Genomic DNA, 26712 nt, shown 5'->3' on the forward strand with positions numbered 1-26712 from the left:
TACTTTGTACATCCCTGAGAAGGGCCCCCGTAGCGGTCTACGGAACGAGCGAAACATCTGCTCGGGGTCCCTTCTCCAAACAGCACCACCTTGCACTACATTACACGAAAGACCCCATATACCGTATCTACTATCCGCTCCATCGACATCGACCCACCAACTCCCAGAAATCTTTCTTTTTATACTCTTACCAACCAACCATTTATTTACGTATTACCACGTCCTTTCATAGAGATTTATCGCTCGATTGTTATTCCTATTATTCCCATGCAAAAAACCAATCCTCAAAACTCGTAATTTACCTTCGACTTCTCAGAAAACATGTCCTCTACGATCATTGAAATCACCGTTACATCAGAAATTTTAATGCGCGTCGAGGAAATATCCCCAAACTCTCTTATTTACCAATCAAGATTTACGACGAGTGTTTACCGCGATAAATAATTGACTAAGACTTATTATCTGTAGTGTTTTTCAACTTTAAGAAAATATACATATGAAGAAGATTTTTCTACCACTATTGGACAAAGAGAGACTTTCTGCATTTTGTGCAAAGCAACGCAATCTTTTACGTGAGAGATAAGATTGTACAAATCTTGGCGAGAAAAATATTTAAGCATGCATCAATGGACAAAGTTGACATGTGTTTTGAATTAAGTATTTCATCATTTCGGTATATATTTCTTCGACACGAGCAAAGGCGTAAAAGCAAGTTCATTGGGGAATCATGAATTATCTGCTGGTTAACCTTCTAATGAATACGCTTCGATCAATGGACTGCCTATACATGTATCCATAGTGTATATAAGAATGGAACCTCTCCGACTGTGCGATTCGACGAGGCGTTAAAAGTATCCTTCAAGATCCTTCGAATAAAAGTACAGTTAACCAGAAAGACGGATGCATTCGATACGAGGATTGTATGCTTCACCAGATGCATTCATCGGGACAATTATAAAAGGACCGGACCAATTTTCAAGCTGCTTCTATTTGACGAATAAAAACTTCTCAAATGCAACATTTTATATATTCTGTATAGTATATAGAACCTGTGGTTCTCTCCAATCAACTGGTGAAAAAAGCTACTTTAGAAATCCAAATAGAACGTAAGTATGTACGGTAGAATTTGTCTAATCGAACTCTGAGAACACTCGTGATTCACGTCACGTAAGAAAGTGACGTGAACTTCGGTTTTGTACAATCTTGTATTACATGCACGCCGATACGCGATTAAGGAAATCCAAGAACCTGCTACCACTTTCCAAGTTTTAACACTTTTTACTCTCTTCCATTGTGCGTTTCCTTCAACGAAGACTCGAAACAATCTGCATCGGAAAAAAGAATTAGTTGATTCAAACAGTTTTTATTTCTCCGTGTGGGTAAAGCAAGTTTTGCTAAGAAGAAAAATGCTTGGCACAAGTGGACAAAGTATATAAGAAAGCAGTCTTTCGAAGAGGAGACACGTACAATAACGATACCCGACACTTTATAAACGTTGCTTTCTTACTGTCTTTTTTTAGCGTTCACTGCGGAGAGCTCTGCCACTGGCACATTGGGATCAAATGACACGATAATAGGGCTGCAAGAAGCAGCGAATATAAGCAAGATCAACGGTGTGAACGCCTCGCTCGCGGATCCTATTAGCGTCACTTCTGGACTATCCAAGTACCTCCAATGGACAGGAGCATGGCAAAACTAACCCTTTGGATTCTCCTAACGACAACCCTTGATTTCCTCGCAATTCCATCACACACACACACACACACACTTACCAAACCTGTACAATTTCTTTGTATATCTCGAAGTAAACAAAACAAACGCGATCCCTCTCACATACCATCTCCCGTATAAAGTATCCCGATAAAAAATCAAGCTTATCAAGTTTCACCCTCGCCAAATTTATTTCAAGCGAATCTCGCTACTGTTCCACATGCGTGACCTTCGACTCCCGAATAAAATGCCTGAGAATTAAATTTCTATTTTACAAAAATTACAAGGAAAGTCTCAAACGACTCGTGCTTTCGCAATTAAGAAACGGGTAGACCCAATATATTTAATATTTGGTCGAAGAACAACTTCCAGGAATAAGCCGAGCGTAACCTCTCGAAATATAATGACTAAACAGGTTTAGCCATAGCCGTAAAAGAAGCGAAACTCCACCCACATCCGGAAAAATTTCTGGGTAAAGACGTTCCTTGCGAAGGAGAAAAAGAGCGAGAAGAAGAAGAAGAAGAAGAAGAGGAATCAGAATGTGGGCAGATTTGTAACAGCACGCAACAGTCAAATATTGTCGCGGTTTATTCATCCAAGTTTCCTCGTGTATGTGTGCGTGTACACACACAAAGGACAGAAGTATGGTGGCCGAGTGTCGGATCTAAACGCTTAGGCAGTACACAACAAAGAATAAGAGAGAAAATCGAGATAAGCGAGGAGAGAGATGGTTCACGCGCGACGGTGCGCATGCGCAAACGCGCACAGCCACACACGCATACGGCGACGCGTGGCTCGAACGTGTGCGAGCAGCGAGGAGGTCGGAGAGGGACCGAAAGGAACTGCGTCATGGAGCTATAGCTATAGTGCATCGCTGACACCGGAAACTAGGGGGTTTTCGTTCTTCTCCTGCGTAACAGCCCTTGCACTGCCCCCCCTCCTCCTCCTCCTCCTCCTCCTCCTCCTCCACCACTCGTTAAATACCGACGCTCGCAACAGTGATTCTCAACCAATCCCCTCACGCATGGTGAAATTCTCCGTTCACTCTGTACGAGAAAACAAAGCGTTCCCCTTTAATTCCAAGTAACAATCTCCGTGTAATACCGATGATGATGATGAGGACAGGTATATGCAACCAGCGGAGCCTAGGAGGTATCTCGTGATTCTGCTTCCGAACGAGCCATTCGAACGGATAATAATTATCAACCGGCTCGAACTTGAGGAGAAAGGTGTCAGTTGAACACGTTGATTCGAGTTTGAACGAACGAGGCGATTGGTTCGTGGATCTATTACACGCGGGTAAATTTATCCTGCTCGATCGTCTGTTGTTTTTCTTGCGAATTCTATTGTTAGAATATCGCTGGCGAGATCCAATGGTAATAAGGTTAAAAATGAAAGAGTTGTCGGAGAAAAGGATTTCATTCGTCGTTCGAAAACCCGCGGGGAAAATGCACGTTTTTTTCTCCGAGCGTATAAAGGAGGGGTGTTTTCGGCGGTGACTGCGGCGGTGCTGGATAAACGAGTTACGCGCGCGGCGAAAACGTCATTGGCTATAATCTACGTATCTCGCACCTGCCGCGCTCGCTCTGCTCGGACATTAAGGTATTCCATCCTCCGGTGACAGATATTTTTTTCTCAGCTCACTGCGATTCGACGTCTCACGAGCGCCGATATCGAATTAACGAGACTCTCCGAGCGAGGGAAAGAAAATATTCTTTCCCTCGCGAATGAACCATGCATACATACCAGTACTCATATCATCGCTTTCCCATTATCCGAATCGGGAGCGATGTGGGAAGATGAAAAAGTGGTCAATTATTTTCTAGATTATGCGGCGAAGAAAGTCACAGGACGGTGATATCGTCCAGGCGAGCGTGTAATTTCGGTTAATTTTAATTGCACGATATGTGAATCCAACTGTAAAAAGCATTCGGCGGAATATCTATAGGACGAAGGAGGGCATTTGGGAGGGCTGGTGGAATTAATTGGCGATACAAAACGAGCAAGAGCATTCTCGACAAGACCATCCTGAAACGAGAGCACCGAGGTCCGTTAATTCCTCGGTGCATTACGAAATAGTAATTACGCGTCTTCGAGCTTCAATTACAGCGAGCATAGCAATGAGACGATTACCGATTACGAATAATTAAGTACCGCAAATCGATGTCCACACACGAGATAATGAGACTCTCATGAATTTCTATCGGTAATTCATCATTTCCTTTGAAAATTATTCGTAGCATTTGTAATCGGGAGTTCTCCAAAGAATTTCACGAAAAATAACAAGTGCGTCGGTATCTTAATAAAACGTATCCCATTACCGAAAATATTTTCATCTTACTAAAAAATGTCCATTATAAACTTTGAGTCAAGAATGCAACATGCGATGCGTGATTGTGTTAGGCTCAAATTGGCTGTAAAAGCGATAAACCGGCATCTCTGTAAAGAGTCAATACTCATTATAATCATACATAAATCCAAGGTTTGAAAAAGACTCGCGAGAAACTTGGAGCATTCATATCGCCTAGCAGCGAAACTCCGGACTTTCCGATTACATCTGCTGCAATGTATAACTAAAAAAAAAAACGTGAGTTTTGATGATAAGGTTCTTTCAGGGTAAAATAGATCGCAATTTAATTAAGACGGTTTGACGCGCTCGGTGAGCATAGCTGCGGTCAAACGGCGTAACGACTCCTATCGATGCAATTACACGTGTAAGATTGCTCATCGTGGCATAAAAAAAGACAGGTCCGAGTCTGGCGGGAGCGAGGAGGACAAAGATCACTCGCCCGATCAACCAGCCTTAACAGACCCGTCTAGCGTATCGACTTAATTGACCACCGCTACGCATTCTCCAGATACCTATCGAGATCTCGCATGGTTCACGAAATTACGCCAAGCGCCGGAAAATCCACGAGAAAAAAGAGAAAATCAGCGGTAACGCGGTGCAGGCTCGAACCCCGAGGCGGAGTTGAGCAGCTGTCCTCCCTGCGCAATAACTTTCTTCAAGGACTATTGCGAAACGGTGTAATGTGTTACTTTACTCATTCAGTATAAACACTCGAACCATTTAGAGACTCGAATTTTGCTGGTTTTTCCTCGCGGAGCAAACGCACGGTTTTATATACGAGGCTCGAATGGAAAACACTGCTTTAATGCAACGTAAACACGCATAGTCCCTACCCCATTGTTCCGTCGCGCAAGCACGTAATACTACCCAACAAACCGTGTCTTGCACTAGCAAGCTCCGTTGACTGCGTGAAAAATTAATCCAATCATCGTTCTACAACGTTTCATTGGAATTGCAAGAATTGCGCATTTCTCCACACTCTCGATACCATCTTCAAAGGCTAATTGATGAAAGAGAGCTTTGATTCCGGCAGCATGGATGGACGGGTGAATTTTGTCGAGTCTCCGTAGCGTCTAGGCGAAGCTTTTCTCCCTAGACAGTTTATAGTAAAAAATACTTCAACCGGATGCTTTATAAGGGTACTACTACTCCTCTCCGAACACTGACTGACGGCACAATCCCCGATTCTCGCCGATGCTTTCGGATTACCGACGGATCTCGGGGAACACGCCTGGCAAGGATGCGACGCTTCGGTATGGCTACCGTATGCACGATACTACCACGACTCCTTAATTATGCGGTTTGCGCTCCACGAAAGAGCGATTTTACGCCAATGCAAATGTTCTCCAGATATCTCTGGCCCTTTTAGTTAGCAGATGCCGCGAGAGATACTCTTGAAACACACGTGGCCCAGCGGTCACTTTGCTCCAGAGATTCCTTTCTAACGGTACGCAGAAATATCTCAATTGCGATGGGAGTAATTTTATGTGCGCGAAATTAAATGCTCGGCGATTCGTGTGAAAGCACGTTAAAAGTATCGTTGTGTCGTCGTCGTGTACGCTCGGTTCTCGCTTTCGAGGAGAGAGAGAGAGAGAGAGAGAGAGAGAGAAGAGAAAGCCTGAGAACAGGCAGCGACACGCAGTCAGCGCCATCTATCTAACACTAAAGTTGTAGAATTTTTCATCTCCCCCGTGCTAGTAAGTAGCGAAACGAGCGTAGCCGAAGAACCGAACGAAAGGAATAAATGAATCAACCAATAACTCCCTCCTGAACAGCTGTTACTTTCTTTCTCACTCGCACGAGCTAACACGATGCTCCTCTCTGCTCTTTTCAGTGTATATGTGACGTATACCGATGTAGCGTTACGTCACGAACCTTCACAAAGAAAACGTTCAACTCTTATAACGCTTTAGTTCGTTGCATCATTTTTTGCTTATAATTCGGGGGGGGGGGGGGGGAACTATATTGTAAACAGTGCGTTTTACTCGATTTCATTAGAAGGAGAACGTTGAGCGAGAATATTTGCGCGCACAAGGGGGAATGCTCGCTTCCTGGAAAGGGGGGATGGGCACCTGTCCCTCAGCGGTTGCCAACTACCGCATGTATACAGCCTCAATGAGCAATAAGCTTGGCAGCCACTGAACTGGCATCTCCACCACGTGTGTTTAAGCCACTTTTTCGTTTCTACGTGTAACATTACCTCATACATACAAAATATACGATTCATCGAATGCAATCGAATCTACAAAACGATAAAAAAAAAAATAGTTCATTTTCGAGATGAACTGTTTCCAACACGTGTACTAATTTTTTATCGCAGTGGCTACTCGCTAAATCGTTTGATCGCTATGCGAAGAAAAACTAGTTGTTAAAGTGGCCAAATACGAGGGATGAAGTGTTTCTTTCAGAAAGCTACTAACAGTCGATATTTTTGAGAAAGGTAGTATCCCTGCCGAGCACAGCAATGTCCGACAGCAGCGTAGAATACTAATGTAAATTCAAGCAACGATCCTGTCGCGGAGGTTTGGACGAGGCCCGATATCTGTTACGTGCAGCGAACAATGCTAAAACGAGATTCGAAAATCGAGAAAAGGAATTCGTACATTGGATGAGTTTAATGCGCCGGCGCTCGGCGTCGTTTTAAGACCTGTTGCCTAGCGACATGTGCCAGAAGTGCGGAAGGTGACATGCGCGATTACCAGTGGGAAATTTGTACTTACCGGATGTTTGGGGTAATTCGAGAACGACGAGGAGAATTGCGAGGACCCCAGCCGCTCGTACGTAATCCAATTTTCGGCTGGGCAACGACATGACGCCGTCAAAATTATCTACACACGTTGCGCGAACACACACTCATCGGAGGCTGCAGAGCGCACACACTGTATAAGATTGACAAGAACCAACACTTCGTTGCACTTTGCAAAAAGTTACTCCGTACCGTCTCACTTGATCGCGCACATCCTCCGGATATTTCCGCGGCTTCCTATGCCTCTCCCGTCAGCGATTTATTCACCTTCGCGCGCCCTACTACGATAAAAAAAAGCATAGGATAACCGTACACGAACACGACCGCGTCCGAAACACTTCTGGGATCACTATTGTTCGCTTCACGCGCTGAAAGTAGTTCCCTGTTGCGCGCGCATTTGCCCCTCAGCGCTGTATTCTTACGCCAACAGAAAGTGTATAGCTCCACGGGCCGGCCATTCCCGCCAATCAGAACGCGAGCATAGTGCAATGCAACCTAACAACTACTTTTTCTTCTCGGCGGATTAAAACGCCCGTTTGAATTTTCCAGAATTGAAATATTTAAATCGAATATATATATATATAACCTATCATTGTTATAATACGTAAAGAGAAAGCGTGAGATACATATTTTTATGTACTTGAAAATGATTATTTTTTACGCAGAGAACGGTCGATTTTATAACATATAGTACGTGTAGCTGTAGAAAATAGTAATTTCGCGCGTATTTTTTTCTATGGTTTTATTAATATTGGAAGCTTTCCAATTGGCCTAGAAATCGACACAATCGGACACAAATGGTACATTACATGCCACAAATTACATTTGTATCCACTTGTGCTGATTTTTAGGCTTATTGGAAAGTACCTATTGTTATGTTTTAAGATCATTGTTACGTACATTTTAAATATGAAAAATATTGATTTTATTATATTTATTTAGCAAGAAAGCGTTAAGAATTGTATTTCTTTGCTTCAACGTGTACACACACTACTGTAGGGAGAGATACCCAGATGCGACCGTAAACACGAGATGACCATTAGTCCTTATTAATGAAACCATTAACCTTATCATCGAACTGTAAACATCTGCAGCCATCGTCATGTCATGTAATATATTTTTGTACTACGAATCCATTACGAAGAATCATATTTTATTTCAAATAATAATTCATGCATTGTATATAGCCTATATATAGTTAAACAATTAAACATTGGAACCTTTTATAATTATAATGTACCTCTACAATATAAAAAAAATTATAACAACAACAAAAACTAGTTGTCGATTTTTAGTAATCGTCATAACTATGAAAGAATGGAATAATCTTTTTGGAACGTCGTCAAGACAACGCAACTTATTTTATCAATATTCGCAAGTACTCGTTCATCGTTAAAACATGTCGTATAAACTTGTGCCACTTGTTATGGACAGTAAACTCACAGTTTTAAATAAAAAAATAATAGAGATAAAAAAAAAGATTCAATTATCAGGTTTGTTAAATAACAATTATCGCGTTTCAGGTAAAATGCTCTGAAAATTGCAAAATTAAGTTAAAATCGTTCTTCCCGTTATGCAGAGGGACAAAGAAAAGCTAATTTTGAAGAGAACGATGCGAAAAAGCATGAAAATCTTGAGACAATTATTAATCTCAAAAAGGAAGTTAAAAATCTATACGCAAAATATGCAATGGCAAAAAATGTAATCCATTTCCTTGCGAAATTTTGCGTTTACAAGTTACAAACTAGTACAGATTGATTATTAGAAAAACATTTGTTTAGAACGATGAAGCGGCCGAGCGTGCAGCTACGATCAGTCAGAAATATGCAATTTATGTTAAAAAATGTGGTTTGGAAGAGGCGATTTTCAAGTTAAGCGAGGACAATATACGCTTAAGGAAAAAAAATGATTTAATTAAATATCGGAAAAACAAGGTAAGTCTATTAATTAATAACGATTGAATTATTGATACAATGTAATTTTTATCAAGCATCGAGAAAAACTGTGCCTTTTATTGAGAGAATTCGAAGAACTCATGAGTGGTAAGCTGGAAAAACTAGCAAAGAAAAGATTGGAGAATTCTTTGAGAAAAGTATGTTTGCATTTGACCGATTCTTGGTAAGTAGCCTATTGTACGAGATGATCTGTTTCGTAGAAAATTATAAGTTTGGAAGTACAATTGGAGAAGCTAAGAATGATGCAAATAAAAGCCGATATAGTAAGAAGAAAATACAAATCTGTTTATTCTGGACTGAAGGAGAAATCAGTTTCTTACTCGTTTTCTCTGAAAGAGCTTGAAAATTCTATCAAAGAGCAGGAAAATGAAATCAAACGGTTACAGGTAAATTTTTTGATTAACATACGCACACATGTACATATTTTGTAACATCAAACAATTGTGATTTATGAGGGAGTAAAAGAAGAAGCAATTATGTTACGAGATGCAACGCAGGAGACGTTGACAAAGGAAGAAATTGAATTAGCCGCGAGTAGTGCACAACGCGACCAAATGAACCAAGACTATAGGTTTTTAAATAAAAATATATATGAAAATACGTATAGTCAAAAAAAGTAATTTTAAAAAGTATTAATCTATTAAGTGAAAAATGTTTTACAGGCGACGAGTAAACGAGAGAAAACAAGAGTTAGAGCGATTGGAACGGTTGATATTTTTGTCACGGCCAAGAGATTCGAATTTGGAAAGACGAGATAAGATTTGCACGGCGGATTTGGAAAAGGATGGCTCGGAAGACGAAGTGAAGCGGCTGGAGGATGCATTTAGCAAGCTACGCTGCGCCACAGGAGTAACCAGGTCTGAGGACGTCCTGAACCGGTTTCTGGGTCAGCGGGCGACCAAGGAAAGCCTGCAAAACATGCGAGCGATAACGGAGAAAGAGAAAATGCTACTAGAGAAAACGAGACAGGAGCTGAACGCTGCAATTGAATCTCTAAAATTTTCTGAAACTAAAAATATTGACCAGTAAGGCATCCGATATAAGCGATAAAAAATAGACAAGATTATATTCGTCGCAAGTTTTCTCATAACTGCTCGCTTTTTCTTTGAAGGGACACTGAAGAGGTTGAGAGGTTTGGTAAACAAATAACAGAGCAGTTGCTTCGAAAAGAGACGGCGGATCTAAACAAGCAACGAGTGGAAAATCTACTGAACGATATTATTCGGTCATTGTGGCAGCTTATTGATAAAATTCCGGTAACAGTCAAACAATCTTTTGTTTATTAATTGTATTTGGTAAACAAGATTTTTCTCTGTATAGTATAAAAATCTATTTGAAAAAGAAATGATTTACAGGAAACAGTAATATCTGGTACTATTCTGGAAGATTCCAACGAGACAAAGGACTCCTTAAAAATTACTCAAGTGTTAAACGAGAAATTGGAAAGTGTCATAAATCTTAGTAGTAATTCTGACCAATTTCTTGATACTTTTGAGGAAATTTCAGCCGATAAGGTACTGTTTCTATTCTTTCTTTACAAAGCTTATTATTTATGAATATGACAATGGTGTTATAAAAATATATTGTACCTTTTTGAAAACTATAGATTGAAACAGTATCCATTGGCAGTGCATCATTTATTCGTTTCGAGGGAAAAGCACTTTTCCCGAGATTTCCTACTTCACAAGCACTCGCTATTCCATTTTCCGAAGACGAAGAAGAAGTGCCAACGAGAAATATTTTAAAAAGACAAGCTCAATTGCTCGTTGATACTAAAAGCCGACGAAAAGGCTTCCATTTTAAACGATAAGACATTTTTTATTCAAAGAATTTATTCGGGTATACATGCATTTAGCATAAAGGAACATTAATAAATATATATGATCTTAATTCAAACTTACCATCTTCTTAATTGCCCCGATAGCTATTTTTTAATGCATCAGATTAATATATATGAAACATTTTTCGCTTAGGCATCAGGTCCACCGCTCTCTCTTGAAGATCTTGATTCGTGCGCCGGCGTCGTCCATTTATGACGCGCATTCCCGCGGCTCCCGCGAATAATAATCACGTTCTCTTTTATGTCAGCAGATGGCGCAAATGTAATTTCAATATACATACTATGTATATTATCAACCTATGGTGGCGCTGGGTGGCGCCGGTGGCGCCATCATGACTTTACCGCAAGAACCGCGTTGCACTGAAGAACCGTACACCAACACATTGACTGGTAAAGTGGTGTACATGCATACTATCAGCGCTACTTTCAATAAATTTTTTGATTTTTGACAGACTTTTTGCATATGTGTATATGAATTAAGTTACACATTCTACTTCAATATAGGATTGGTGTATACACTAGTTTTCCCCTAGTGTATAGATAAATCACACATTCACACGTTATTACCGTTGAGTAAGTGTAATGCGTAGTGTGTTGTGTTGGTACCGTGTTTACCTTTAACTACACTACTACACTACTATCATCTTCATTATATTTTGCATTTTTGGTACCTATTGTAAACTGTCAAATAAAAAATGGTTATTTGTGACACATTACTATCAAAAAATTATATCAGACCAATTGTGTTGCCCTGCAAAACATTCTTCCTTATAAGGATAGAACTATCATAATGAGAGCTCATATTTGTTTTGTTTTATTTGTAAAATAGAGTTTAGAGGTTAATTTTTTCTAAGTTATCTTCAAGAGATTGATTTTATGACACATATTCCATCCAGTACTGCAACAGTATTATTTCCATACATTTTAATAGATTGGTTTCAAAAACATTTAAAGTATTGTTAAAATAAATTAAGATTGAAGAAAAGTAGAAATTGAATTTATATTTGAGGAACTGATAATTTTATTAAAGCTAAAATGTTAACCGAACAAGCAACGGTTTCTGCATCTACCAGTGGTGACAGTATTTCCATTGGATTTATCACCACGGAAGATGGGAGAACTCTTCTGGCTGTTGCAGGTACCTAACATATTTAATGCATTTCTTGTGTTTTACAATAGCAGTTTAATTAAAATTTTTCTGCAGAGCCAGTCGATGGGATACTTGAGTTTATGACTGCACCTATTGCACTTGTGCAACAGAATAATGTTATACCTTCTTCGCTTATTAAGACTGTGGATGGAAATTTAGCCCTGCAACCTGTAAGTATTAATAAAAAATATTAAAATCAATGAATTAACTTGTTTATAAGTTTTTTTATTTTACAGCAAATTTTTCAAATAAGTGTAGAAGGAGTCAATGAAAATAATATTCAGCAGACAACTATATTGCCAGTTCAGGCAATTGAAACATCTACAGTTGCAGAAGAGATAGATGTTACTAATATTAAACAAATGAATACAGAAGCTATACATAATATTTCTGCAACAGCTTCTATCAAGGATCAAGTCTTAATTTGTAATAATAATCAAGCATTTATAGAGCAGGTAGAAACAAATACATTGATACAAAAGAACGTAACTAAGCGCAGCCCTGGCAGACCAAAAAAAGGAACTATTATAAATGTATGCCATTAATAACTTTTACATTTTTAAAGAATTGTTTTAGATACTCAATATGTAAACACTTTTTTTTGTTATAGAGATCCAATGATTTAAAATGCGACATTTGTGGAGAAAGCTTTAGTAAGCAATCACTTTACAAGAAACACATGGAACATCATGCAGAAGAAAAACCACATAGATGCCCTAAATGTTCTGCTTCTTTTAACATTCCAGTTAGTATTCTCATCACATAACACTCGATCTTACCGTTTGAATGCATTAATTAATTATTTCTTTAATGCTTACAGTCAAATTTTACTTTACACATGGCAACGCATAACACAGGAGAGCCCAAATGTCCCGAGTGCGGCAGAAAATTTGCTAGGATGGCAAGTTTGAAATCTCATATGTTGGCGCATGAAAAAGAGGAGAATTTATTTTGTACAGAATGCGAAGATGCTTTTGCAACAAAGGTAAATATTTTTTAATGACAAATATATGCATTATTTCAGTAGCAATCCCAACAATTGGAAAATTTAAGCAGACATTAGATATTTTGATATTTATCATCACTAATTTTTGTTCCCATGCTACATTGCACTTTTGCTGATCAGACAATTTTGGTAACGGATACAGCCAAGTGTTCAGGGATACTATAACATGGCTCGTCTTAACTCCAAACTCTCTGACATGCAAAATTGCATTAGTGGGAGCTCAGATGATAATTCGTTTGCAACATTTTTTAGCACAATTCTTTACGATCGCTTTCCAGGCGTTTTATAGTTGAATCGAGGAATAATACTTTGTATTCAACTTTCGAGATTCGAAAAAAAAAAAAGAAATTGACTGTTGCTGATTGATTAGATGTTTTTCTTGAGACAAGTGTAGCCTGTGTGAGAGTCGAGCAAATGCGGTGACGATGAGTTTGGACAAGGGTCAGTTTCCTTGACCCTCGCGACTTCTTATCTTCTCTTCTTGCCAAGATTAAATCGAGAAAAACTGAACGAGAGCACATCCTCCACTCTGCAGATTCAGCTATTACGAGTTAGCAATGGTCCACTTATTTTATCAAGCTTTGCAATCTGACTAAAAGAAAAAATAAGCTCATCCTTGAACCATTAACAATAATGGATGAATCTTGTATAACACAATGAACACCGAAGGTTGAAAAAAACAAATCTACATAAATATATAAAAGGCCGATACAAGGATTACAATTTTAAAGAAACACATATATATATATATATATTTCTCAATGCAGCATGATGAAGAAAACGCAAGATTGAAGAGGGTAGAAAAGGAAACAGTCGGCACGCGACTGTTCGTGGCTCTTGTTCGTATCATCCGGCTTGGTTGCTCCAGATTTGGATGAATCGCAAACGCAATCCGCGAGGGATCTATGAGATCATGCGATTCAGTTGCGTAACATGTGTCATTATACAGAGAAACAGCCGCCCACTTAATGTTTTACAGCCCACATCCCCTGAAAACTGCCAATCCCTAACATAAAACCAACCCGACCTATCTTGACTCGTCCTTGGATCATCCAAAAGCCATTCTAGTCCTTTCATTGTTGCACAGTTCCTCGCAAGCCTTTTCCCACTCTAACTCATCTAATTTTCAGTCTCGAACTCTAATATTTTTCCACGATTTTGTAGATGAACAAAATTGAGACAAAACAGGAAAGAGAGGAGGTTTTATTTATTCCTGGAGGAGAGATTTTGTAAATGTTTACTCACGTGGACCCATCGAAACTATCACACATGTTGGGTCCGGCGAGGAGTTCCATGGAAGAATCACGAGACTCTTTTATTAGTGAAGATTTTGGGAGAAGCATCAGTTTCCGATCCTTCGCGAGGAGGATAAAATATAAGGAAGAGTATAAATTACGTGACGTAAACGGTCAGTGAAGATTTTAATAGCATACGCGACTGCATATGACGACGGAATGGTTATTATGGAATGTGCTTGATACGAGAAAGAGTACGAGGGAGTGTGAGGGAGTATGCATTGGAGAGAGAGGGAGAGAAAGGTGGGAGGAGAGAAGAGATTTCTAAGAAAACGATGAAGGAGTAGTTTACAATATGGAAAGGCGGGATGAGAATAAAGCTCCTCAAATTGAATAATTATCTCATTATGATAATCGAGCATTGCGAGCAAATATTAAAGGTCTTGCGACTGAAAATTAGCAAAGATCGATTAATCATTGAATAAGCGAACGATGGAATAAAAATGTTAAATTCTAAGACAGCAAAAAGAGTAGGATAAAAAGATTGTCGACAGAATTTTGGCGAGCGTTGCGAATAAGAGTCACGAAAATGGTTGGAGAGTAGCACGTGTTGGGGGTGGCGCGAACTCGTCGGAATGATCTAAAGTCGATGAGGCTCGTGGACGAGGACGTCAAGGAGTCTCGCTTGCTTCACCCAAGCCCTACTACACGAGACGTTAGTGAGAAACGGGATCTCGTGGAGCGCACATGTGCTCAACCACGATTGACAGTCCATCGTCCAAGTAGAATCTACCCCTCTTCTTTTTATATTTTCCTCCTTTCCCTCATTGTCTCCTGCTCTAACGAAGTCATCGATTATTTTTTTCTTACTTTGCCATCTTTTTACTTTATTTTATCCAAACTGCTCAATTCACAGTGACTCACTTTTGCTCACATGCAAACTTTTCCAATTGGTTCCTGATTCTCCTTATCGAAGCTTTTTGATAAATTACCCTCGTGCTCAGTTTGATCCACAATCAAGTGTGACATTTTTCACGTCTCAGAGTGCAATTTGAGTGATGCGATGTGATAGTGAAATATTTTATTAATGCCTGTACGTAAATTGCCATAAATTCATCTCGTGTGTCCTCCGAGATTAAAGTTCTGAGCTTGATGTTAGCAGAAATAATTATTCAACGTTGAAATAAAAGAATGACGTAAAGAAACGTTTTATGGATTATTGAATACAAAAAAATTGTTTGGGAAAATATTGGAGTAACGTGGAGTGTCATCTGCAAATATTAATAATCGTATAGAGACTAATAAAATTAAATAAGTCAGTAACGACCTCAATTGCGTAATTGATAAATAGATAATTCTCAAAGCAATCTATAATTGGTAAACCGAATGTTTGAAAATGTCTTAAATATTATAAATTGTAAATATTGTAAAATAGTTTTGTTACTGTAAGATTTTGGATAAAATTAGTTGGAGCGTAAGATTGACAAGATTGTGAAGTAATTATGAAGAATAGGGTTGGTGTGAGTGCGTTTAGCGTAAGAATGAGTTAAGAGCTTTTTTCGGGTTTCTCGTCTCATTCTACTATCGCTTCTCGGAAGAAGCAGAGGTCATTGGTACCCGGGAGAAAAATCTATGTGTGCGAGCTGTGCCGCTTGCTCCGATAAAAGCTCTCTGCTTGCACCAAGGAAAGGGGAGGCCAGAGGGGTTAGCGCGCTGTGATTCCCTTTAGCTCTCGTACATAATCTTCCATCTTTTGTCCTCATCCTGGAGAGGTCTCTTGTACTCTGATAAGGAAACTGTCATCGTTCTTACCTTTGAAAAATACTCTAGAAGAGGGTGCTATAAAAAGAAATGGTTAGATTATTCTTTATAACCGATTAGTTTCAAACAAAAATAGTTTGTAGATATTTTTGATCCCGTCTCGTCGTTTTGGAGGGCAGGAGGGAATCAGGCTGGAAGGGAAATGACTTTATGCCCAAGGCGTGACTAAACGAGGCCAAAGCTAAATTCATTCAAAGAGAAGCAAAGAAAAGTAGGAAGAAAAATTAGAGGAGAAAAAGAGAGGTTCGCAGACGAGAGAAAATCGAATAATAAGAAAACTTGTGTAACTCGATCCCTTTGTAGATAAGAATTTTTCTTTTCCAGATGAAAGTATTCTTGGTTGCTTTCTCTCTTTCTCTCTCTCTCTTGTGGCGTTTGCCAATTTGGTGTAAAGGATTAATAGAAGAAAGGAGGAAGACGCTGGGAGGTCCCGTAGGAGGAGGAGGGGGTATTTTTGGAGTTACATCAGCGAATATTTGTCGAGGAGGCTGCGAAACCAGTTTTCGCTTTTAACCCCCTTCCTTCACCCTTTGCAACCGACCGTTCCCGATTGGTCTCGCACACAGCAGTCTACCCACCTCGTGGATTATGAAACCGAAGGAGCCATGAAATAATTGCGCAAATCCCAAAATCAGAACCCTAATAAGGAATCGAGCCTCTTCCGCCTTTCTTTTCTTATTTCTCACCTCCTCCCCAAGATCCCAATTACTCTCGCGTTGATTCTTCATTCGTTTACGTTCTCTTCCTCGATTAATTTATCAGGAATTTCAGTAAGAAAGCCCCACATGATAAATTCGTCTCGTTGAAAATTGGAGGGTCCTCTACGTTCTTTGTGTTCATCTTTTTTTCTTCTCTTGGCTGTGTGTGTGATTTTGCCTCGTCTTAGTTTTCTTCTTTCTTATAAGAGTCCCTGACTTTCTATTCCTTATTTATTCTCTTTGTAGCATTAGATTCCATTTTAAAAATGAAATTTCACGAGTCATTGTTCTTGTTCATAAGACAAATTTTATTCGAAGGAATTTTTGGCGATGGAATGCTTCTGTTAATTCTTTAGAAAACAAATGTTTTTCGGTAGCTGGTGAGTGTATTTCACAGGATTAGCTCTTTTTTTCTTAAGGGCGACTCTTCAGGGAGTGGTGATAAACATATCTCAAAGCATATATACTCTTTAATATGTTACGATATTTTAAAGCTTTTTATTTTTCAATTTTACGTGCAGTGTAAAATGAATTAATGAAATGTTGACTGATGCAACTGATTGGAAAAAATCTAAGAGAAAAAATTGAAAGAATTAATTGTTATGTGAAGCTGAGGAGACGCTATATGCTTTTGGGTTACGAGTGCGAAAGTCAGTCAGGATGAAGTAACGCCGCGTATAAGGTTGCAGCTGCAGTTATGCGAACGCTGACATCATGACAATCATGAAATTAAAACGTAATAAGGCTTCCACTTCAACGATGTCGACCAATAGCCAAGTCTCATTGATCGGAAAAAATTGGTTAAAATCATTAATTAGTTAAATTCTAATCTCTTTCTTTCTCCCTTTCATTTCTCATGCAATTTTTCCTCATAACAATGCATGGAAATATCAGTTTTCTCAATCGTTATCGTGCTCATAAAATATGCGTGCGCATGTGTAACCGAGCGCGCGTGTAACCTCACGCTACTTGTATCCCCTTGCGTAATTAAAAAGAAAATAACCAAACGACAACACAACAGTCGTACCTGGCACCCATAACATTGCTAGGAAATCTAAATCGATCGATAATTTTCAGCCCTCGCAGAATCTACTTTTATGTAACTCTTTGGTTTTAACAAAAAAGAATTTTATAAGTTGCGCTATTATTAGTTCCTTCAGTTCTCAACAGGTGTTGTTTTGCCCGTGCTTTCTCGCTAGTGAATTTGAATTTTGTTGTTCATTAATATGATACTCATATAAGACAAAGTAATTTAGTAAACTATGTTTTACAGGTTCTGCTGCTGATAAACTATTAATAAGCCAGAAAATAATTGCAATACGATTTTTTATTAAGAACAATTACATTCTTTAAATTTTTGCTATTACAACCCTCCTGTCCAGTCCACTTCCGTTTGGGCTCTTGGAAACTTTGCGATCGGTCACGAAAATAGCACAACCGCCATAAAATTCCGCAGCTTTCTAATGTTTTATGCACCATGAAAATCAAGCTGCCTAATTCTGGAGTTTGCTTACATTTTGCTAACTGAAATTGAGAGAATTCTCGTATCCTATTCTAACTTTTGTCGGTTTTGTTTTTGAAATGTTTCAACGGGGAATTGTATGCAATGTATCATGGTTTGAGAGATATATTGAGAGAGAGAGAGAGAAGGGTGGGGGGCTATAAGTAGGCATCTCCAGTTTCACGAAGCAGCTGATAAGCCAAGTTAATTTATAGGAAAATGGAAACGACAGTTTCTACGGATTTAGTCGATCGTGACACAAATTAGACGCGGCATTATCGTTCCTGATAATTCCTAACGATAAATCTCTGTGGAGTTTTTCACCCTCTCTATATCCATATATGTATATACAATTCAGTATATTTGTATAAATCTCATCTAAGAAAAAAGGATTTTCTCAAAACTATTTAAATCAACTGAATACGACGAGTAATATAAACGAACATTAATAAAAATTAAATTGATTTTTTTATCATTTCAGAAAGAATAAAAGAATCATCGAGCCATTGAAGCAAAAATTTGTATTTCCTAAGAATTCTTTGTTTGATATTCAATTAACTGGACAACAACTTCGACAATTTTTCGAAACTCCCGTAGGGTTAGACAAAGAAAGCTATTTGATAAACGTGAGCAATTGATAAGGGAAACCATTGAACTTTCTCGCCAGCATCATCAATACTCTCATTTCAGTTTCTCTATTAATAGTCTATTAACCCTGAAAACGCTAAGACTGTCTGGACATTAATATCCGTTTGGAGAAAACCTCTTGAAACGCTAGAGACAGAGATGTTATATTTATTTCTAAAGGAACTAAACTATATTTACGTATAACGCCCATCAAACTTGACTAAAAGTTATAGCAGCATTTCGAAAAGAAATTGATTTTTTTCTGTTTTCTGCCAAATGGTCATAAAAAATGTCAGCAATGAAATACTTTATGCCGGAAGGACGATCAAATTGATAGGAGACCTTGGAAATCTATTATTAAATTAAACAAAAATTAGAGATACTGGATCGTTGTATTTTTGATAATTTTTAGAGGAAATATTTTCATCATTGTTATAATAGTTTAATAGGTGGGACATTGCTGAGAGGAATGTCGTTTAGCGTTGGCAAGTCGCGAAACGACTTGACATTTGACACATCAATTATTCTCAGCAATAATTCGCGTCCCCATTTCATTTTAATTCGTCTTTGGACTTTTTCTTGTTCATATTCAAACGCATCGAGAGGAATCTTTACGAAATTTTCTTCCTCCCTTTTTCTATTATCTGTAATTCATCTTTTGAGAGATAGAATTAAGATGAGTATGAAACGGAAGAAGATTAAAAATGTGCCTTGCACGAGTTAAATATTTATCATTAGCTGAAGAGTAAAAATTAGGGTGGGCGATTCGTCGGAATGGAACTTCCTGGAGATTAGAAGCTGAACTCTTCCGAGCGATGCGCGATATGGTAGTTTGCAATGCTCCTCTCAAACGAATGTCATCACTGTCTAGTCTTTTAAAAGCTCTCCTAAGCCCTCGAAAAACATTGGAGATATTATAATAGAAATATTCTAAAATTTTCTTTAAAGTAAACCAATAATAGAATCAGAAGGATTACATTTTTTAAAAATAGAACTTGTAGATCCTAATAAAATATTAATATAAACAACATTAAGTGCATAAACAATGTTAAATAACTATTCATGCAAAAGCTCCCTCGGAGGACTCATGAATATTGGCACGTGGCTCGTGAAGTCAACGATCGTTTGACTGCAAGGGTCATACAGTGTGTGAAAAGTTCCTGATGAATGAAATTATTTCTTCAGCTGATTCAACGTTCGAACTCCTGCAATGTGCTGTGCAAATGTGAGGGAGGTCCAGAGGAACCTCAAATTTCACTCTGAAAAATTCTCGAGCCAAGCTTGGACCAAATTTTAAGAATGAAAATAAAGTTAATACAGTATTGAATTAAATGACAATGACGTAATGATTGTGTTCATAAAAGTGTTCATTAACTCAAAAGATAAAAAGGAAAGGTACAAATTAAGATGTAAGTACCGAGTTTGTTTCTGGGAATCCTGGAATGAGATAAGGAACTGTTGATTGGGAACTGTGCAATTGGGGACGTCCCTGGTCCCTGTGGTATCAGTCAACGTGGAAGAATTACTGAGGGATTCATCCTTCACGATGTCGTTGACCATGGATTGTCTACATTTTGCTCTACTCGTGATTTGCTCTCGTGTATTTCACTTTGCTTTAGGTTTGAGTGCACAATACTATAAGGTACACACATGGTGACTTATTAGAAACCCAGCTCTAAACTTAATTGAATCAATCCAATTAATGATTGATTGAGAAATTGTGCAGATTAAACCGAATTGATATCAAGTTTTATTAATTAATGCTTTCCTTTAACTTACAGGCTCAGCTGGATGCTCATTTGAAGCTTCACAGTGAAAAATGGGCTAGTGAAGATGTGAGGAAATGCAAGCTTTGCAACAAGCAGTTCGTTCAACCAGCTCTGTACAGGCTTCACATCAGGGAGCATTATAGGGTAAGTTGCTATTCTTAATTTTTAGATGTGCTAAAGTCGTTTGGCAATGCTCCTTTTGCTTGCTCAATAATTTCTGTCTACCTAGACAAATAATCATTCAGAGATCTCTGCACTGACTCTGTTTATGCTATCATATTTATCATTGCTCATTTGTAGCTGCAGACTAAGATAGTCAAACAAACCAAAAGAGGAGCCAAGCACAAAACCATATACAAGTGCACCATATGTCTCAAGTCCTTTCAAAAACCCAGCCAACTGATGAGGCACATAAGGGTCCATACTGGGGAAAAACCATTCAAGGTAAAATATTCTTTAAAATGTATCAGAGAATTAATAATAGATGATCTTATCTGATAAATTTGGAGCTTTCTGTTTATTAATGATATTTGTATGTTTTCAGTGCACAATTTGTAATCGAGCTTTCACTCAAAAGGGATCATTACAGATTCATACGTGGCAGCACAAGGGAATACGACCACATGCTTGTCAATTTTGTAATGCAAAATTTAGCCAGAAAGGTAAATTGACTATTCTTATATTTATCAAGGATTTTTATGACTGTACATTTTATTTTTTCTCGTTGCTCCAGGAAATTTAAACGCTCATATTTTAAGAGTCCATAATGCACCGGAAGGAGAACCCATTTATGGCTGCACACACTGTTCTTGTATTTTTAAGAGACTGGGTAGCCTTAATGGCCATATGAAGAAGATGCACTCAAACGTCACAGAGGTAGAAAAAGGATAAAAGAATTGAATTTGTACTCTGTAAGAAGCTTAAATTTACTAACATTTTTTTTGGATAAAGGATCCAGCACCAAAGTGTGATAGTTCAACGGAAGCAGATATGCGAGCCACGGTAGATAGTGTCATCTCTCAGCTAGCTTCGTTAAAGTCCGGTGCTAACGATCCAGTAGATTCTACCGATTCAGGAGGATCAACAATAACAAAAAATGATATTCTTCAGCAAGCGCTTAAAAATAGTGGATTATCGAGCAAAAATAAAAGTATCACTTGCACGTATCACTCTTGATGTAAAATGTTCCTAAAATTCTTTAGTTACATATTTATTCATGCATGTTGAATTTTACAGATTCCACTGAGGCAACAAAGGAAGATTCTAAAACTGCATACGTAACTTTATTGGATAGAGCCCCGGATGGTTCTATGAGGTAATAGTGCGTAAAAAGAAAATTTAAACTAAGTTCAGTTTTATTTGAAATTTTTTATATTTATATAGAAAGTACCTGACTATTAAGCAAAGATGCTTAGGAAATTCTAGATGGTATTCGTGTTCATATTGTCACAAAGAATTTAAAAAACCATCGGATCTTATTAGACATTTGCGCGTGCATACGCAGGAGAAGCCATTCAAGGTATTAATTCTTTTTGGAATAAAATTATTCGTATTTTTACAATGAAATAAATATTAATTAAAACATCTTCCAGTGCTCTCATTGTTTTCGTTCATTCGCACTAAAGTCAACGATGATAGCGCATGAACGTACTCACAATGGTGCCAAAAAATTGTCTTGTGGAGTCTGCAATAAAACATTTGCTTGTCACAGTAGTTTAACTGCTCATTCCAGGTATAGACTTTAATGTGTAATTATAAAAATTTCGAAATTTAATATTAAATAATGATTTATATTATTTCAGGTTGCATACAAAATCTCACAAATGTACCATGTGTGACAAGGCATTCAGTTCCAGTGCTGTACTGAAAAGTCACATGAAAATCCATTCAAAAGGAAAGTCTAAGTTATCTCCCGAAGCGGAAATTCTCGTTCCACAAATTGTATTGCAAGAGCCACTGATTATCAGTGATGCAGGAAATAAGATTAGTGTAGCTCATGTGCAGTCCAAACAACAACAGCAGGGATGTGAAAATACAGATGTTGCAAGGCCTCACAAATGCTGGGTGTGCCAGGCAGCCTTTAGAAAAATCAGCCACTTTAAACAACACTATCGAAGACACACTGGAGAAAGACCCTACAAATGTCCAAAGTGTGATAGGTATATCTGAGTTATATATATATATATATATAATGTTTTTTTTGTTAGCCTTTGGATCCCTGGATATCATTTAAATGGCGTGAAACTTTAGTCACTACTTTTCACCTAAAATATAATGCTAATAGTTAGAGTAGTTATAGATGACATTTAGCAATTTATTTGGAAAAAGCACCAGCAGTCTAAAATTAAAAATATAATAAGGAATATTTGCGATTTACTTATTAAAATATTTGTTTTCTTTTTTTAGGAGATTTACCTCGAACAGTGTTCTCAAATCACATTTGCACACGCACGATGATACAAGACCTTACAGCTGTGCTGTATGCAACACTAAATTCTCGACTCAAAGCAGTATGAAGAGGCATCTAGTTACACACAGCAATAAAAGGCCATTTATGTGCCCTTATTGCCACAAAACATTCAAAACGTCTGTTAATTGCAGAAAACACATGAAAATACATAAGCATGAGCTGGCACAGAGGGTAAGTTAGAAGTCACTAATCGTAATCATATGAAATCTATTCACTCTTATCGATAACTTTTATTGACAGCAATTGGAGCAACAAAAAACACAAAAGTCTGATGCAGAAAGGGATCAAGTAATTGTGCCTACCTTGCAGGAAAGTTTAAGTTTATCGGATGATTTAGAAGTTTCTTTCCAACCACAAATGGCACCCGATTTCACTCAAGCATTTTCGGATCAGTTTTCAACTATAGAAGTAGAAAAAGAAAAATCATATTTACCTGCTGATACTGGTTCGCAGAGCGTCGTAAATCGTGAGTTTTAGTCATTTTGTACAAAATTTTATTTATTAAAAACTTGCAGTTCTAATTAAATTTGTTTAAAAATTTTAGCGCAAGTTCATCCAAACAATTTAGGGCCACATCAAACTTTACATGCTGACGAGACTGGTACAATTACATTGTCTAATTATACGGCTGATCAGACCCTAACACCAGTATGTTTTCCGTATTTTAATCTTGTTTAAACAAAAGTTATATCAAAAGCCATTTAACAAAAAACTGTTATAATTTTTAGGAAAGCATTCGTGAAATAGAAGAAACATTAAATCAGCAATTGTTCAATTTCACATTAGAAAATAATCTTTCTAAGCAAATGGATGATCCCAATACTAGTCCATTAGAAACAAGAGAACAGCCTGTATTAAATATTATTTATGATAATAGTAAGAATTTAGAAACCTCTGGTAGCGCAATTTTTCCTACGCAGTTCGATTCTTTTGATATGAGTCAAATCACGTTACAGGTAGGTGGAGCAAAATTAATCGTGAACGTTTAAAGAAATATTTATATTTCAAGTGACTAAATTTTTTAGGCTGATACCGAGATGGGTATTGGAATTAATTCAGCAAATTCAACTAGTATGGCCAGTATTTTACCTAGATCTATACAGGACAGTCTTGTTCAAGTATCCACTGTCGATCGCATTGAAAATAATCAAATAAAAGCTAATAGACCAATGATGTTGATAAATCCTAAACAAGCCTGTATCGAATTGAGAAAGTCTTCTCATCCATGTCAAAAATATCCAAAAGTTATTGCAAAAGCAGATACGACCGATGTTTCTGATATGCAGAATAGTTTGAGACAAAGGACAGTTGAACAGGCTATTATTACTGTACCTCAGGGAGATGATAAAGTTACTCTTTCCTTCACGTAAGTTATTTTCAATTAAAAATTGGAAAAACTTAATATCTGTAAGCATGCCTAATATTATTCTAGAGAGGATTATCAGCAACAGCCCATTGCTCTCCAAGAAAACCAAACTTTAACTGAGATCCAGGATGCAGAAGACACGAATGGATCTATAACAAATGGTTGTGATTCCCTTTTACAGTGTCATATTTGTAGTAAACAAGGATTTACAGCAACTGGTTTAAAGGTAATCAATGTTTTATATATATTTTTGTTTTTCCAAAATATGAAGAAATCAATTTTTTTTTCCAGGAGCATTTAAAATCCCATCGTGGTACCAAGGAATATCAATGTCCAGAATGCTCATTAAGGTTTTGTACTAATGGAGGATTAAGTAGGCATTTGAAAATGCATTCTAATAAACAGTAAGTCAGTTTTACCTATTTTTAAAAAAATACTATGGAATATAAATAAATCGACTTTTGTTTTCTTTTTTATTTTCCAGGCAATGGAAGTGTTCTATATGTCACAAAATGCTTAGTAGTAAAATACAATTGAAATTACATAGTAAAGAACACGACGCAAATTGGAACGCTGCCTTAGTTGAAGCTGATAGTTCTCAAAGAGAGTCAAATTCACAGGAAGTAAATCTTACTACAAAGTTAAATGTGAAACTGGGAACTGATTCGTCAGTTTCTGAAAAAGTTTTGCTGGATACTGTTGCTGAAAGGGATATAATGAACAGGCTAGAGGTAAAATTGATAGCAAAAAATTCTGTTGGATAGAAAATAACGGAACGTTATAAAAATTCATTTTTCTTACAGAATGCAGAAGTTAGGAAGGAAAAGAAAGAATATACAAATAAATGTGACTTTTGTCCAAAAACTTTTCGCAAACCCAGTGATCTTATTAGACATATACGAACCCATACAGGTGAAAGACCATATAAATGTGATTTTTGTAGTAAAAGTTTTGCTGTTAAATGTACATTAGATTCGCATATGAAGGTACATACCGGCATGAAAACTTTCAATTGTCATGTGTGCAATAGTTTATTTGCAACAAAAGGAAGCTTGAAGGTCCACATGAGGTTACATACGGGTAAGTAAATAATACTTTGACTCTGCAGATTATTGAGAATCTTGAATATATTCTTGATATATATTTTTAGGCTCTAAACCATTTAGGTGTCATGTATGCGATTTGAGATTCCGAACTTCTGGTCACAGAAAAGTTCACTTGTCGAAACATGTAAGAGAACATAAGGCAACCCTGAAAAGAAAGCCTAAACAAATGAAAGTAGCGGCTATAGCAGAAGTTGCTGCAAGTTTGGAGAAATCTATGGAGTCGCCAGTAGAACCGACGATAACAGACAACGAAGTCTTGCAAAATGTCGAATATCCCAACTTAGATTCGATCACGATAGATACAAGTGGTTTGACTAACCAAATAACATTTAACACTGATGGCACAATTGTAAACAACAATTCTATACTTTCAATTAACGAGAGCAATCAGTTGGTTGCAAGCCTCCACTTCCTGTTAGCGAATGGTCTGGTTACCATTCAAGCTGATGATACTCTCTTGCCGCAAGTTCAAAATTCCGATACAAATATCATTCAGGAGGAGCCAAGAGTAAATGAATTTTGTCAAGAAGCTCTTACTGTGCCTTGTAATGACATAAACACCAATCATGTAGTGATAACTCAAGTACCAACCGAACCTGAATCTGATCGACAATTGCAGCTTAACAACTGCATGGCGGTTATGGAAATGGAACAGCTTCCTCCGCAAAAAGTCGACATTGCTCCAAAAAAAACGAAAGGACAGTCTAAGAAAGAATGTGATATTTGTGGAAAGACTTTTATGAAACCTTGTCAAGTTGAGAGACACAAGAGAATTCACACTGGAGAGAGACCATACAAATGCGATCTTTGTACAAAATCCTTTGCCCAAAAATCAACTTTACAGATGCACCAGAAGCATCATACTGGTGACAGGCCCCATCCCTGCCCTCACTGTGAGCACTCTTTTACTCAGAAAGGAAATTTGCAAACTCATTTGAAAAGGGTTCATCAACTCGATACTTTGGACGTCAAAAAGCTGAGAAGGGGCCAACAGGTTTTATCCGCTAAATTAACTGAAAATATCGATGAGCCGAAATTATTAAGTTTAGACGATATCTCTTTTGTAGAATTCCTTAAATAATTCCAATAGATATCTCAAAAGAAATAAAATGCTTTTAAGTTCAACGAGAAGTCAATAAGACGAATTTGGATGATATTAGACTGACTCAATACTACCACGCCCGGTATTGAGGAAACATTATGGCTCATTGTGATGTATATAATATAGACTAAAATTAACAGAGACCTATTGCTAGCTAATTGAATACTTAAGTTGAGCCTTGTAATTAGTTTGTGCTACTTCCCTATTATTATATATTAATGTGTATCGAATGATAGTTTCTATGTGTGTGTGCGTACAGG

The 26712-nt window shown here is 37.6% G+C and overlaps 3 protein-coding genes across 5 annotated transcripts in view; 2 read left to right on the forward strand and 1 right to left on the reverse strand.

The window, feature by feature from the left end:
- N (neurogenic locus Notch protein) overlaps window positions 1-7108 on the reverse strand; it is a 161909-nt gene extending 154801 nt beyond the window's left edge. For both annotated transcript variants that reach the window (XM_066739891.1, XM_066739890.1), the window contains exon 1: window positions 6781-7108. In XM_066739891.1, the coding sequence (XP_066595988.1) occupies window positions 6781-6871 (91 nt within the window). In that variant the 5' untranslated portion in view covers window positions 6872-7108. The remainder of the gene's footprint in view (window positions 1-6780) is intronic.
- Window positions 7109-8205: 1097 nt separating this feature from the next.
- On the forward strand, window positions 8206-10587 carry CCDC151 (Coiled-coil domain containing protein 151). The gene is made up of 10 exons (XM_066739823.1): window positions 8206-8299; window positions 8386-8507; window positions 8588-8740; window positions 8797-8898; window positions 8962-9147; window positions 9217-9332; window positions 9424-9786; window positions 9873-10017; window positions 10117-10275; window positions 10368-10587. Exons 1-10 carry the CDS (start codon window positions 8206-8208, stop codon window positions 10569-10571), a joined length of 1644 nt encoding a protein of 547 aa, XP_066595920.1. The 3' UTR covers window positions 10572-10587.
- A 468-nt stretch (window positions 10588-11055) lies between these two features.
- Window positions 11056-26431, forward strand: LOC136781102 (zinc finger protein 236-like). 2 transcript variants are annotated; one of them, XM_066739820.1, is made up of 24 exons: window positions 11056-11739; window positions 11806-11921; window positions 11988-12284; window positions 12362-12496; window positions 12572-12736; window positions 20421-20552; window positions 20709-20852; window positions 20953-21070; window positions 21142-21284; window positions 21360-21567; window positions 21645-21723; window positions 21792-21927; window positions 22001-22140; window positions 22211-22567; window positions 22815-23049; window positions 23119-23344; window positions 23423-23526; window positions 23607-23834; window positions 23904-24244; window positions 24311-24470; window positions 24536-24648; window positions 24729-24975; window positions 25048-25324; window positions 25395-26431. In XM_066739820.1, the coding sequence occupies exons 1-24, from the start codon at window positions 11637-11639 to the stop codon at window positions 26429-26431; spliced, it is 5241 nt and encodes a 1746-aa protein (XP_066595917.1). In that variant the 5' UTR covers window positions 11056-11636. The 2 variants fall into 2 exon arrangements, with proteins under 2 accessions (XP_066595917.1, XP_066595918.1); XM_066739821.1 differs by lacking the exons at window positions 11056-11739; window positions 11806-11921; window positions 11988-12284; window positions 12362-12496; window positions 12572-12736 and adding exons at window positions 14338-15085; window positions 19825-20281.
- Window positions 26432-26712: the final 281 nt, after the last annotated feature.

This window comes from Prorops nasuta, unplaced genomic scaffold, assembly GCF_024137725.1.
Source record: "Prorops nasuta isolate Cenicafe-Biocafe unplaced genomic scaffold, Cenicafe_Pnas_1.2 PNAS00021, whole genome shotgun sequence".
Classification (NCBI taxonomy): Eukaryota; Metazoa; Arthropoda; class Insecta; order Hymenoptera; family Bethylidae; genus Prorops; species Prorops nasuta.